Source organism: Telmatherina bonti (genome assembly GCF_933228915.1).
Source record: "Telmatherina bonti genome assembly, chromosome: 17".
Classification (NCBI taxonomy): domain Eukaryota; kingdom Metazoa; phylum Chordata; class Actinopteri; order Atheriniformes; family Telmatherinidae; genus Telmatherina; species Telmatherina bonti.
The window spans coordinates 19,900,951-19,916,528 of record NC_136615.1 but is presented as its reverse complement, the minus strand read 5'-3'; the positions used below and the strand labels follow the sequence as shown (position 1 = coordinate 19,916,528).

The 15,578-nt window shown below is 38.0% G+C and overlaps 1 protein-coding gene across 1 annotated transcript; it reads right to left on the bottom strand.

Annotated features, from left to right (window-relative positions):
• Positions 1 to 2,007: 2,007 nt before the first annotated feature.
• sgsm1b (small G protein signaling modulator 1b) lies at positions 2,008 to 14,553 on the bottom strand (the record flags this gene model as incomplete). Its single annotated transcript, XM_079256822.1, has 24 exons — positions 2,008 to 2,096; positions 3,188 to 3,355; positions 3,474 to 3,570; positions 4,809 to 4,918; positions 5,031 to 5,113; positions 5,190 to 5,314; positions 5,394 to 6,503; positions 7,141 to 7,209; positions 7,326 to 7,499; positions 7,588 to 7,716; positions 7,804 to 7,949; positions 8,076 to 8,140; positions 8,221 to 8,347; positions 8,845 to 8,974; positions 9,078 to 9,241; positions 9,332 to 9,399; positions 9,476 to 9,600; positions 9,735 to 9,866; positions 9,959 to 10,101; positions 10,184 to 10,251; positions 10,529 to 10,681; positions 11,555 to 11,717; positions 12,377 to 12,452; positions 14,491 to 14,553. The coding sequence occupies 24 exons, from the start codon at positions 14,551 to 14,553 to the stop codon at positions 2,008 to 2,010; spliced, it is 3,777 nt and encodes a 1,258-aa protein (XP_079112948.1).
• Between the last annotated feature and the right edge of the window lie 1,025 nt (positions 14,554 to 15,578).

The following is a 15,578-nucleotide window of genomic DNA, read 5'->3' as shown; positions in this document are numbered from 1 at the left end:
CAAACAGGTGTGTTTTGGATATTTTGCAAATTTAAGTGGCACCAGTAAAGGATGTTATCTGACTGACTTCTTTTTTTTTTTTTTTTTTTTTTTTTCAAGCTAGTTATCTTTAGAGTTTGAGATAACTAGTGGCAAACTGTCCCAGTTATATAGAGGAATCCACTGAGTTCCTTTGTCCTAAAGAAAAAACCCTTCTGAGCACTGCATCATGGGAATTAATGATTTTGCCATTAATGATTTTAAGCAATTTTATATCACTTAAATCTGAATAAACCCTATCTAGCTTCAATGGTTTAAAAAAAGTAACTGAAAAACTTTGTGTTGCGCATCTTAAGACATGCACTTACAAATCCAATCTTATCTGCTTGGCAGCATACCTTTGACAAACTAACACAGACACACACTCTGAACTGAAAAAAAGCAGATGATCTGTGTTTTTTTTTTTTTTTTTTACTGTAAAAGCTCTTAACTTCCTGGTAGCTGAGAAAAGAGCAGCAGTACAGTACAAGTCAAAGAAATTTGTCTGGTGACTCAAAAAGGGACCAGAAGTTAAGCAGATTAAACTGGCTCTTCTTTTAAATAAATATGGTGCTTTCTATTATGGTAAATGGTGCTTTTTAAGCAAAGACGACTTCCACAGGATGCAAAATACAAGCAACTTGACAAAATTTGTCAAGAAAATGATGCACTGTTGACCCTTAAATGAAGGGCTGTAGCTTAAAGTGTAGAGCATATTAAGCTGGTTGTTAGCAACACAAAGTGTTGAGGTAAAAATTGGAGAAAAATGCTTAGGAATTGTTGACAACTTTGTTGTTGAAGTGTATGGACAAGACAAACGAGTGAAAGGGGTTGAAGACAAGGCAACTCTGATCAGAAGGGCAAGACAAATGCAATTATATTTCACTCAGCTTGTGGAAAAGTTAAAAAGGGATGTGCGGTTTGCAGGAAGCACGCAGTCATCTCTTCATTTTACCACAAGCTGAAAATTAGCCATCACGGTAACTCTCACAATGCTGCATGGAAGCAGATTCTGTTTACACTGCACTTGTTTGTTCAGCCTGGCCAGCATTGTGTGAGTTTCCAGGAAGAGTAATGTTATAAAAATCTTCATTAACCATCTAAACAAGCTGCATCCATATATGCATTGTTCTGCACAGAAAGAAAAGATTCAGCAGGTAAATGCATAGAAGGAACACAGTATGAGAACTTCATCAGGTAGTAGAGGAAATATAGATTCTATGTATGGAAATGACAACATGCTGAATTCACACTGGGCTGAACAGGGTTTAGGTCTGCAGTTCCTGCAAGCTTGTGTACATTAGATACAAGCACACAAAGAGGGGCAGCAAATGTCAGAAAGGTCAGTAAATAGTCCTCATGTCGGCCAGTGACCACACACAAAATGGACATAATTTACTGTAAAATGCACCAGCTCCATATGTGATCAGTTACTCCTCTAATGTGTAGAAAACAAAATTGTATAATGACACCACAGAGTACTACTGACAACCCTTTCAAGTGTATCACAAAATGTTAAACCATGGCAGCTACAATTTCAACTAAATGATAATACTGAAAATATATTCAAGTGTATCACAATATATTTAACTGAAGTAAGTCATACTGGTAGAATATAAACAGTGAAGATTTGGTTTTTGTATCCCTGAACCGACAGCTAAATTTAAGGCAAAATAAACAACATCCTGAAGCAGTTTCAACAAGGGTACATTCACTGGGTGAACAATAACAATTGAAAAATGTATTTACTGACAATACTTGAGTCTCCTAAATATAAAGAGGAGTAAGTGGAGAAAAGTTGTTTTACAACTATTTTCAGAATAATGAGCAGCTTTTATGTCCTGTTATCTGCCCACCATATGCCAAACTCTGCTTTCATTAACATTAATCCTCTTCATCTTGAACATGTGACTATCATATGGTAGTGTCAGTATCTGTTAAACAACTTAACACAAACAATGACAGGATCATAAGATGCAGCACTTAGTTTTACTTGTTTTCTATTAGAGTCTGCACTTTGTGGACCAGGTCTCGGGCCATCATCAAGACCTGTGGGATGTCGTGTCGCTCTGCCATTTCTAAGAAGAGACATCAGAAATTAGTCTAGTTTGCAAGATGTTAAATATTTGACATTTGAGAGCCATTTTTCATAACATTTGTAAATACGGTCATCAGTACAGTGATAAATCTCTGCATCAGTCAAATAGTCCAAATATTTCAAAATGGGTGAAAGGCCCCATATTATCGTTGTTTATAGGTTTATGATTTCATTCACAAGAAAATATTTTCCATTAAACTTTAGATTCCTCCAGCATCTTTTGTCCCCCTCTAACACAAATTTATCAATTTCTACTCAAAAAGCCCCATCTGCTCTGCAGGTTGGTCAAAATATTGGTGTGCACAACAGCTGCTGAGTTATCAACATCTTAACTTCCCAACAGGCTTTTCTGAGGATTTTTTCTTGACCTTATTTAAATGCCACATGGTTAAAAATATCATTGGTAGAATGAATTCACAGATTAAAAAAGACAAAGACAGCCACAAGAAACTGACCAAACTTGCAATATGCTGTTATGAGGGTCTACACTAAAGAAAGCACAGCTGTTCAAAAAGGATTCCATTAAAAGTTAAGTAGTGACTTTAGGAACAATATGACAATAACTAAGTAGCTTTAAATGTAAAAGGAGTGAGAAATGAAGGATAGGATCATCTCCCTTCATTAAAAAATGACCAAAGTATTCTTTCCTAATTGAGAAAATAATCATTTTTAAAAAAATCCTGCAAGCTCAAGTTCTTTGTATTTTGATAATTTAGTTATTGCTTATCAGTTGTCTTACTGAGTTAGAAAATAAACTTTTAAAAAAATTGCCTAATTAATCACCAGAAAGGTTTGATGATTTTTTTCCCCTTTTTTTCGTCATGATGTAGACAAGTAACAAAGAAACCTGGACTCCTGACAATTTGCTTTAGGAATAATGGGTGTTGTCAGAGAAAATAACTTTCTTTTGAAAGATTTTGGACTTTATGACTTTGCAGACTTTATACATACAATATTGTAAATTTTGTAGAAATTGTGCAAAAACTAGTATTTTATGTTGAGCAAGTTTGCAAACACTGGGCTACCGTTCTTGTTTTTCTACATTGTAGCATTTGTGTCTTGTTATCTCACCGTTGAAGAACTTGATGATGTCTGTAAAGTCCATGTTATTTTCCAAGATTATGTCTCTGTACATCTCCACAAGTGCTAGAGCAATGAAGAGCACAAAGTGTTCGGAGGAGGTATGTTTGGCTGCCCAAATGGTTTCCCACACAGAGAACACGTCGTCATACACCATTTCTGTTTGGAAAAGAGTGACAAATCAAATAAGCTTTAGTATTTTCCTTCATGTAAAATTATGTGTTTACTTTCCAGGTCATTTAACCAAATATTATGATTCCAGCATTTCCCATCCCACCTCTTTTGAAATCAAGAAGAAACCAGCGATAGCAGAAGTAGAAGTGGGTGTAGTCTCCATTCTGCTGCATCAGTTCAAAGAGCTCGGAGTCCAGGATCTGTTTGTATGGAGGAAACTCTACTCATTACACTGCAGCTTCTGTGTATGCATGCACCTCCACAACTATATAATGCTACCTGTGATAGTGCAGGAAGAGACAGTTGGAATCTGTATTTGAATTGAGCTGAAATGAATGAAAACCAGACAGCCGGGAAAAATCCTAAAATAATTATTCTAAAGAACCTGAGAGTTCTGTTATATTTGTATGTGTTATTTAATAAAACTGAGTAACTATGACTACCAGTTCTTGGAAACAGGACATTATTATTGTGCCACCAAAGAGTTAAAAAAAAAAATTAAAAAAAAAAAAGACCCAGCACACATTACTTATCCTTAATTACTGCAAACTATGTATTCTTGTTCCACTCAAGCATTACACGTAAATATTAACCCGCGTGTCAGAGAACAAACATTATGATTACATAACCAAACCTATACTTCGGGGATTTATCCATGTCATATATGTATTATCTCAAATAAAGATGCATCAAGAACATGGCTGTCAAATGAGAAAAGGTTTACACAAAAAATTATATGTAATTTCAACTTTATGTCCTGGAGCTGAAAATAAACTGATCAAAAGCAAACAAAATATCTGTAATACATTTTTGTAAAGCTTAATCTGAAGTTCATGCATTTACATCTAGTTGATGGTGTGAAAAATGGGATGAGAAAAAAATGTCTAATTCAAAACTACATAAATGTAAGTCCAAGTTTAACCTACTGGTGGCGTGAGAGTGATGTAGATGCAGGAGGGAAAAAGAAACTTAGTGAAAGGAAATAAAGGGATTTCCCATATTCAGTGTGTCTGTTTAAAGACTTAACATAATAAGGGAATAATAAAAATGTGTTTAATGAGAAAACACAGCATGTTCTTTTGCACCATCACTCAGAACCAAGTGGCATTATTTTAAAAAAAAAAAAATCTAGCTGAATCACAAAAGCAATCTTGACATTAAGTACCATTTTCAGTCTTTGGTAACACTACATAAATAAAGTATGTAGCTTGCTATAAAGTTGTAGTTCTTGCTTTTTACTTCTTTATACTTAAATATCACTGCAAAATACACAGAATTTCTTTCTTCTAAAGATGGTTATTTTCTTACAGTGTAGCAATCATCGGTATCCAACAGTTTTATTATTATAATATAAATTCATTTAAAATTAATAATAACTCAAAAGTTGCATTGTAAAATGTCTTAACACCGTACCTGAGGAGAAACTATGTGGACATACCTGTATAAGTGAACGCATATTAGCAAAGTGAGAATCCATGGCACCACCATGAGGAAAATTCTGGTTCATCCTCTTCATCAGTTCAGTGAAGCAACTGAATGCCATTACCTCTGCAAAAGCCCCACAATTCACAAAAATGTTTAATAAGGTGTCTGAATGAGCATTGTATAAGCACTTTGGCAAAGCTGCTATGCATCAAGTTTGCGTCAAACTCTTACAGACCATCGTCCAAAATAACGAGAAGAGGAGCCAGCAGATCGCACATGCCCTGCACATAACCTGTGTCCAGATGTTGCCACACATAACTGCAAAGACAACCACAGTTCGCAGATTTTTTTAGCTATGTTTTTCTTGGCTGAAACAAACTTCTGATATGTTTACCTGCACATGATGTTACGCAGCTTCTCCAGATTCTCAGAGGTGAAGTACCAATATGTCCTGTCGCAGCGCCTGACATCTTTGTCGATGCGATGCAAATTGATTAGGTACATATCCAGAGTTTCTTGCTACAGAAACAACAACAAATTCAGTTAGTGTACAGGTATAATCATTAAAAATAAAGTCTTTGTCATGAGTCATGCTTACAGAATAGGTTTGTTCCTCTGAGGATTCTGCATATTTAGTGACTCTGCTCACTTCTGCTGAACCTGTTTCAGTGAGCATGTTGTCCATCTCAGGCTCTTCCTCAGAGAGGCCCAGGTCAGTGCCTTCAGGACTGGTGTTACAAGCCGTGTCCGGATGGTGATCTAGGACAAGGTCCTCAGCCATTTTCTGTCTTTGTGCCAGAGAGACAGGAGGTGCAGCGAGGCCCATCAAAGGTCTGGTATCAATATCCTGTGAGGTCACACATGTTATCCCTGCAGGAATGTCCTCCATCTCCAAGGCGGACGGAGAATCATCCGAATCAGCTGTGTCTGGAGATTGCCGAGATAATGAGAGGCTGCCCCTCGAGGCTGACTGAAGAGCATTCAGGACTTGTCTGACTGGAGAATTTGAACCAGGTTTCTGAAACTGGATGTCTGTTGCCTTTTTGGTTTCAGCCAAATCACAAACGGCTGTTTCTGTAACTTCAGTTGTTTTAGAAACTTCTGGCTCTTTTTCACTCGTTGAATTGGTGTCTTCTAGTTCTGCAAGTGAACAAGATGTTTCCCCATCCAGGTCTTTGCTTTTGTTTGCCTGAAGACTCAAGGCCTGGCCAAGTGGAGGCGCTTGGAAATACTCATTGTGAATCTCAGTCTCTAGCTTCAGAACATTAGTATTCCCTGGAGGAGATTTCAAATTCATGTTTGTGTCTAGTGACTTTATAACGCCATCAGTTTTTACATCTTTACTTTGTGATTCAGATGGTTTTTTGGGCTCATCCGTTTTGGTCTCCATAACAACCTCACTTTCTAATTCTGTGTCCATCTTTTGCGTTGCATTTTCTGCTTCTGATTCACTTGGTGTGATCTGGCTCTTCTCTCCGACTGCTGTTTCCCCACTGAAGACTTCTGATGTTCCAGCTTTCTGCTGAGAGGCTGGAGGATCAATGTTTGACTTAGTTACATGATGGTTGCTGTCTGAACCAGGATGCTCATCCGATACACCAGGGGAGGAGGGGTCACAGGAGGGAAACTGTGGAACATTAGTGGTCTTCACTGGGCTGGTTTGCTGTGTTTCTTCTTCTTCAGCCCTGGGCTCAACCGATTCAAATACCTAGTAGCCAGACGAGACAACACATTTTATCCAGTGGGATTGATGTTGAAGTAATGATGCCATTAATGGGTCATACGTTTTTAAATAAGTACAACTTAAATCATTATTTGTCATTTATAACTGAGCCAATAAAATATAAAACTGTATTCATTCTCAAATGAATACTTATAATGGTAAGTGTGAATTTTATACAAATCTTCAGAACAGGAGTAATCACAAGATCAACTAAGTTTAAAGTATTTTTCTTAATGTGGAGTTGCAAATGATGGCCATATAAATGACCTAGCTGTTTAGGTCTTTGCAAATTTGTCATGAAATTTGTTCAGATTTAACTATCAAAGTACAATATTTCCATATGATGTGATAAAACGCGATGACTAATAAGTGAATAAACATTTCTTAGTTCCCAGACTCATAATTAGAATCACTTTGGTGATCCCTGACTTTTTTGTCACCAGAAGGTTCACAATTCTGGTTTGAATAAAAGTTTTCAGGACTTATGTTACAATAAAAGATTTTTTTTTAAAAAACATTGGTTTACAATAAAAGATTTTTATGTCCACAGTAATAATTTATGTTGAGTCATCTTGAAGTAAAAAAAAAAATCCAGTTTAATAAAAGAAAAGAATGCAACTACCTGTGCACTGCTGCTGGAGTCACTCTGTGAGTTGGCGTTCTGCTGGTCTGAGTTGCTACTCAAAGATGACTAAAGAGACAAATGACAGAAATAATAGTCGAGTTTTTTACTTTTTATACTATTATCATGCAGTGCCCTGCCTTGTTTTGACTGATTTTTTCTCTACAAGGAAAGTTAGAACTTGCATCGGTACTGATGGTGGAGTCGCGTTGTATGGGTCCTCTTTCCACACTAGCTCCAGACGAACATCGTGCAAGGGCCTCAGCATGCTTCTCCCTCTCCCGCTGACGGACAATGACCTCACAACCCTGCCACTCCTTCATGGTCTGCTCATACATGGTCTGCATCTTCTCATCAATCTCAACCAGAAAATATGGGAAAGAATATTAGAACAAAACCCAAGTTGCATGCAAGTACCGCTGGACCTCAAAATCCCATAACTAATACCTCCAGCCTGCATTTCTCAGTCATGGTGAACTGGTAGTGTCCCAAAAGGAAGGGCCAGACTTCTTTTCTGAGTGACGGGGCCACACCGCCAAAATACACAAGCCTGTTTATTTCCTTTTCCTCATAGGCCTGAAAAGATAGTTGTTATCAACTTCATCACACTAAAATGCACTGTAATTTAACACAATATTACACTTCAGTGTGTGGGGATCTTACAGAGCTGTCCTTGAGGAAACTTCCCCAGATCTCCTCAGAGAGACCTCCTCGAGCATCGCAGGGTACCTCAGGGTCAACTATAGTAGTGTTGACCAATGCAGAAAGGTGTGTACGGACTGTAGACAGATGACGACAGTATGCAAGCCCTGCAGAGGAATGATAAAATTTCAAATACTCATAAAAGCAAACTATCAAATGCTGCTAGAAATGCAAATCAGAACGGAATGATTCCCAAATGGTAATACTAGGAATGGAGAGTTGCTCATGCTTACATCCATAGAATGCCCGAGAGATTATCTGGTATTTCATCGTGTCACAAAGTAGCTTCAAAGGAGCCCTGGAGGTTGAAAAATGGCAAACTTAGTGAAGTGTAATCATCTGATTGTCAATTTGAGTCAGTCCCTTGGAAATACTTACCTTTCCTGATTGCAGCCATTAGGCAGAGAGCCATCAGAGGAGCCATTCTGTGAGCAGGAGGAGCAGGAGGACTTTCTAGGGGTTGGCTGCCACATATTGACACTCTGATCCATCAGTTCCAGGGCCACTGCAGAGCACAGGAGCTCTTATCATTACTGTTACTATTATCAGCATCACAAGCAAGATAAAGCAGATGGCATGTCAACAGGTTTGAATATTGAGCTTCTTGTCTGCATATTATAAGACCTAGAAAAATATCAAATAAAAAAGATGTGAAAAACAAACCACAAGGGATGAAGATGGAGATGAAGATGGAGATGAAGATGGAGACGTGGCAGATAAATTACTTTATGTCGATTCTAAGGCTTCTTGTTTTTGACACGACTACAATGTGAAATGAACAGACACTAAACACACAGGAAATGATTACAAATGTTTCATCTTAACTTTAGAAAGAAATTACTATTGCAAACATGAGCAGAGATGCCTTGGGAAAGATAGTTAATCTAAACTGTAATAGTATTCAATTAAACATTAACCCCAAAGCAATCAAAGATGTAATCCCTAATGATTCTTTATCAGATTATCTGAGAGGGGAAGATTAGCGAGATTAAAGACACTTACTGAACTCCATCTGATTGCCAGGAAAAAGGATCCGAAACACATAATCAGTTGCTTCTTCGTCTTCTTTATCTGATACAGAATCGCATGAGCTGTGTGGACTCCTCTTTCGCAGTTTTGGAAAAACTTTGCCCTGTGAAAGGAAAAGGATCGACACAATTTTATTAGTTATAAGAAGTTCAAACTTTAAGAAGTTCACAGTTACAGATAAACATTACTGAGAAAATAAAGCTGACCTTTCCCCTCTGATTCCAGAGTGGTGGGTCAAGCTGTCCATGAGGAAGCAGACCAGTTTCCAGGCAGGTAAGAAACTGGAGAAGATGACCTCCTTTAGGGAAATGTAGAGGAGGTCTCTGGATCCCATCCTGGCTCACCAAGACTACTGTTCCACCACTGTTTACTATAGAAACAATCCAAATTAGAAGGACATTAATAGCACTTGAATTCATCATCAGAAACTTGAGGAAACATTAGAAGAAACTTTCAATACCTTGCTGATGACAATGGAGATACACAATCTCCTCTAAACGAATAGTCATGGCATAATCCCAATAAACACTGAAAAACACAAGATACATGTTAGTCACCAAGTCAGCTATCTAGAAAACAACATTTTCAACAGATAAACTCGAACCTTTTTTCAGAATCTAGTTCTCCAACATTGCCATTCATCAGCTGGTTGGGTGTCCACTTAAGTGTCATGACATCTGCGGTTTGATGAAGAGAAAGGTAGCCAGGAATAGCCTCCATGTCATCTCTCTGCAAGCACAAGCAAAATCTCAACATTTCTCAGGTTCATTTGCTCGTAAATCAATCTGAACTGCAATGCATATCCATCGGGATTGCTTTATTGTCTTCAAAATCAAATTAAAAGAAAAAAAAGAAAGACATACCGGCTGCACCAGCACATTGTTCTTTCCAAACAGAAGTGTGGTTCTGGAGTTTTGGTGGAGTGATTCAACGTATTCCCTCACCCACATCAGAGGCCGATCATCCATGCTACCGCTGGACTGTCTCTTCTGGATCTGGGAGGTTAAGAGAACAGATGTATTACTCATGTGTCAACAGAAGTATGGCTTATTTTATAACAAAGTAATCAGCTCTTTGCGTCTCCTACCAAGGCGGGCCTTCTGGAAGGGGAATCCTGCCGACAGTGGCTGCTGTGGATTCGGTGCCGCTGCACAAGCTCGTCTGCAGACGGGTCTGTCCAAAAATGGTCTGCAGTCTTAACTTTGGTGTACTCCAAAGCACACGGGCCAACTGTAAAACAATGTAAATAAGTTTAGAGTGGAGTTGTGAATAAATTAGTGAATGAGTCTAAAGTTACAGTATGAGATGGTACCCAATAGAGATGCAAGGATTGGTCCATCCACAGGATCCATCAGCATGGCTTCTTTATCATAAAATGCACTAATGTAGAAAATGACAACACAAAAATAGATATTAAGAAGATGTATCGCCTTTAGCTTTCAGAACTTCACACATATCCAGGCAATTCATTTGATTCATTAATTGAAAAAAAAACAAAAACAAAACATTGATGCATGCTGTATGCAAAACAAGAGTTCTTAAAACCTTTCAAGTCTAGATACTCAGAGACCAGAGATTAAAGTTGGGTTTTTCAAGTAAATAAAAGGAAATTCCTGTTGCAGAACCTACTAATGCATTAATTTATATTTAACAATACCTGCTGTTTTCAACCAAATACAGGACAATTTTGTCCAGGAGCTTTTCCATCAGAGCTGTCCGAATCCACAGGTTTTTTAGGGCTTGTGGAGGGAGGTTGGGCAACTTCGCCTGCCGACTGCGCTCGTTACTCAGCGAGGCATTGTTCTGCTTACTAAAGAACAAAAAAATGAAAAAATGAACTTAAAAAATTTACAGATCTGTGCAGTGCGGATACATATCAATGCAACAAAAACACACATAGCTCTGGTTGTAAATTCACTTAGCTCATCATGGATATCAATCTCATTGTAACTTCAACCTTTCCATGACTTTTTTTAAATTGCTAATTTTCTAGTGCTAAAGGAGAGCTTAGATTTTTTTCTGAAATCAATACATGTCAAAATGATTGAAAAGTACATCCCGCACAATCTTATGTAAATCAATCAGAACTGATATTAGGTTGAATGCCACTTAGAAATAACACCTTAAACAGTTTACCACTAACAAGGCAAAATTTGACAAAATCTTGGTTTTCTATTGCTCTTCTTGATAAAACTCATAATGTCCAATTAAATGTCTTGATTTCCTGTTATTTTTATTACTCAAAATACTTCTTAATATTTAAACACAGTATAAACGGTATTTAAGTCACCACTCTGGGATGGTCACTGCCAGCAGAGCAGCCAACTGTCAGGCCATGATGCTGCCATCCCCTGTCATGCTACAACTAGTGTAATGTTCTTGAGGTTAATCGTCTCATCTTTACTGATCAAAACAAATAAATATTTTGTCATACCCGTCAACATTTTTTTCCCATGTGACAAACTACTAGTAATGTTTGTGCAGATAAAGGTAATTATTTATCCATGTGCGTCACATTCTTAAGATTCGCCCATTATTGCAATGACACTCATGTTCATTATGAGCGCATGGAAAGTTTTGTACTAAAAAGTAAAAGTTAAGACCACAAGGTAAAAATAAAGGAGCCTAAAATAGAAAGGGACTGATCTGATGTCTCTTGCTTTCCTCCGGTCGATCATTTCACCTGTTTTCAATAAGCTGCTCCAGCTCCTGGACCTTGCGACAGAGCTCTTCAGCAGGTGAGAAGGTTTTTGCCACCTTCATAAAGAGTGCAGCAACCTTATTACTGCACAGCAGGCCTGCAATACGACGCTTGAGTCCATGCAGCACGCAGGCCTCTACTACAGCTACACACACAAACACAGGGAGCTTTGATCAACAGAGATTTTATATCTACTAATTTCTATACACCTTTTTTCTAAAGCGCAATATACTTTCATATTTGACATGAACAATGCCTCAAATCAGTTGGTTGGAAAATGGAAACAAACGGGTAAAAAGCATACACAGGTGGCACAGTAGATACAGACTGAACTCTACACTGTCTGGTTGCTAGGATATGAGATAGGTGAATCACATACAGTATGTCTCACTCCTGGTTAGCATCAACACCTCTGAAAGGTGTCAATCTCCCTTCACATATGTGCCATCCATCCACCTTATTAAATATTGATAAACTTAGCTATTGAGGGTAAGTTGGAAGTAATTGTATTTTCTGACTTACTAACTGTTTAAGATTTTTTTGGATCTATGAGGAAGCAATTGTAGGAGGATGTGACACAACATGATGTCAACATTCAACCTGTACTTTTGTAGCAACAACTATGGCTTACAGTAGGCAGTTTAACATTGATGTTTCACGTCCTATCTGACTGATATAAAAACAAAGAGTATTGACTGTTTACTATCTTTCCATGCCTTTTGTCACCTGCTTGTCAGTTAAAGTCAAAGACATAGATTAGTTTGCCATGCAATAAAAACAGGCTGAAGAAACTAAATAAATTACCACAGAAAGATATAACGTGGCTGCTGTCTGCATGCACAAATTTCCTCGTTACTGCCTCCTCCATAATTTGCTTCACCTAAAGGAGAGAAGTAGAGAGTGAGACAAGTCTTGATCAGTCCGACACAGTTACATAAGGTGACGAAGAGAAGCATAAGAGTGGAAGAGATGAGAGATTGCTGAACCGGTTATAGCAGTGAAGCATCAGGACATTTCCAGAGGACATTTCTTCCAATTGTTGTTTATAGCATAATGTATACACATGCTAGGTCAATGGAATTATGTAACTGGGAAGGTAGTATGGGAATAAAGTCCTCAACAGCTTAGCTGCCCAGACTATCTGTGATCTGAGTCTAAAATCTTTCGGGTGACCCTGCAGTGTTTCATGTAAAAGGCTGACTTAAGCTATTTAACTTCTATTGAGTCTCTATAATTTTGCTCTGAGCAAGACAAGCTTTCTGTTTGGCGGCCCATTAAATCTTGGATCCACAGTTATGTACTTTAAAAGCACAACTCTTTGTATTTGCTGTATTTATCTGTGTTGCGTCAACTTTGACATCAGATCCATGTCAGGTAGAAATGAACTATTCTTAGATTCCTGAATGCGCAACAAGTTAGTTATTACTGCATTTCTAAGACAGCAGAGCAACCTTTAAATCATTAAATGTGAGCAAGACAACAAAGGGAATTTACAATAATGTGGCATACAGCAAGATACGCCTTTCATAGTAAACACACATCTTAATCCTTTACTCACGTTGCAAATTTTCTTTTAAAAATCATAATCTCTGAGACAAACTTTGGAAAACCCTCTGGGAGGATATTATTTTATCCGATGATACAAAACGCCTTGTGATGAGCAGAAAACATAAACACAGCTGTGTTTTTCACAACAGATAGATCCTTCCCATGACTAGTAAGCTGATCTTGACAAGATAATTTGCACCGTTGTCAATTTCATTTGATGAATTATCTGCTTTTTGATCAAGCTCATTGTCACATCTGTTATTGTCCTCCTATCCAAAGAAACAAAATTAATGTGACTGTACATGCTCACAGCACAGCACATCACAGAGCATCACATCATGTTCTGTGCTGAAAAAAATCCCAAAGATCCAGAAATTATTCTGGCTACAGCAGCCAGAGCTCAGAATTTTATTTATTTTATTTATGTCTTGATGTGAGTAAACATGATGCACAGTCTGTTTTGTAAAAGGTAGCCATCTAGCACAAATCTAAAATCTAATTCTAAAAATGCAATTTGTTTGATTTTAAATCTATATTTTCTAGCTAAGACCCTCCCTGATGCAGGGTCTGAAGATGAGCAGTGGATTTTTTTTTCTTTCTTTTTTTTTTTGCGTGAGAAGCAATGAGTCACAGGTGAGGGCGAGCAGGAACACAATAAGAAGTCTGGAAGTGAAGGCACCCTCAGAAATGGCTGAAGCATCCTGCTTTCCTTAGCTGGGGCCGTTTTGTTGCATCTTGTGATCCATCCTTTGCACAGATTCGTGTCCAAATGCCTTGATCAAGCCGCCTAACATAAATTATATTTTTTGAAAAGGCTGTTGCAGCACACTAAGATGAACAGATGGCAAGGTCACACCTTTAAGTTTAGAGTAATAAGATGCTTGTTAACGGGGTGTTATTCTGTATGTCACTTGTTCAAATGAACACAACAAAACACTAGTTTTAGGTTATTAGAAAGAAATGTGTAAAGCTCCTTAAATGTATATGTTTCTCCAGCAATTTAAAACCAACACCATCAGTATTATCGTCATCATTATCATCACCATCATCGTCATCATCATCTTCTCACCACAGTCTGCCAACAGTTAAAAATTAGTCTTGTTCTAATTTTTTTTTTTTTTAACTGCTCTTTGTCAAATCAATTTGTGTTGTTATTCAAGATAAATGATTTGTTGTATCAGTATCGTAAACAGGCCTGTGTCGTTGCTGAACCCGCTGAGCGATGTCCACCACAGTCACACACACACACACACACACACACACACACACACACACACACACACACACACGCACACGCACACGCACACTAACACAAGCCTACCACCCCACTAAATGCGAACGAGCTGGATAGAGATGAAAACGCCACAAACCTCCTTCTTCACATTGCGCAGCAGTTTCTGACGCGTCTCGGCCTCTGTCACGGGAAAAAACATGATGAATATGCTGAGCAGATGCTGTCTGGGAGATTAATGGTGATATGCGACAGCGGCCGTACCTCCCATTGCTTTGGGCACGGTGTGTGTGCGTGTGTGGCGCCTGACACGCGCAGCTTTCTGCAGAATGTCGCGAAAGCTGTTTAGACAAGACGCTGCAACGACAGACGGTCCGAGATGGAGCTCCGATGTGCTCTCAACGACTAAATTAAACCTATCTGCTACCTCGAAGTGAACCACCTCCCCTTTAAAGTCACAGCGGCATATTAACGCCAACGCGGTCATAAATACATGCAGGCTACAATTTCCTTGGACAATCACCAAACACACAATACACACTGCCCATAAAATGTATACACTATTAATCAGATCATGGCGCATTAGACATATTTTGACAGCTCTGAAAAGTTCTTGTCACACTTTCTATCTAACTGTAGGATGAGGGAATTAAATATATATGATCAGCAAAAGTAGCAAAAAAGGCATAAAAATGTTCAACTATGCCGCAAAAGACAGAAGTTGCAGGGTATAAAGTAATAATAAAAAAAAATTAGACATACATCAGAACTAAAAGAAATTAAACGCAATGAAGATGTGCATATTTCATTGACTGTGAGGTCCAAAGGGACCAAATTTTGACACCCACACACTCACCCCTTCCCTCCAAAAGGCAAAGGATTGAACTATTTTCCCTATCAGGCTAATTCCATTTTATTACTAACCCATCTCACATGTATTATATAGATATTTTTTGTTGGTTTGATGTTGATGTTGTATAATTTTTTTTTTTTTTTGCCACTCTTACTAATATGAGTTTTTCTTTGCTTTACCATTCAGGCAAAAATGCATTTAAAAAAAACCTGCATTCAAGTAAGTACAAATATATATATTTACCTTTGAAATTACATTTTTTGATTTGTGTAGCATGTTTACCATGTTTTAGTGATTAGATGCAGAAGAATGTGCTTTCTCTTTACTTAGCAGCCACAGATCAGCTGTAGGTTGCCTGTTTGATCCCCTGCATG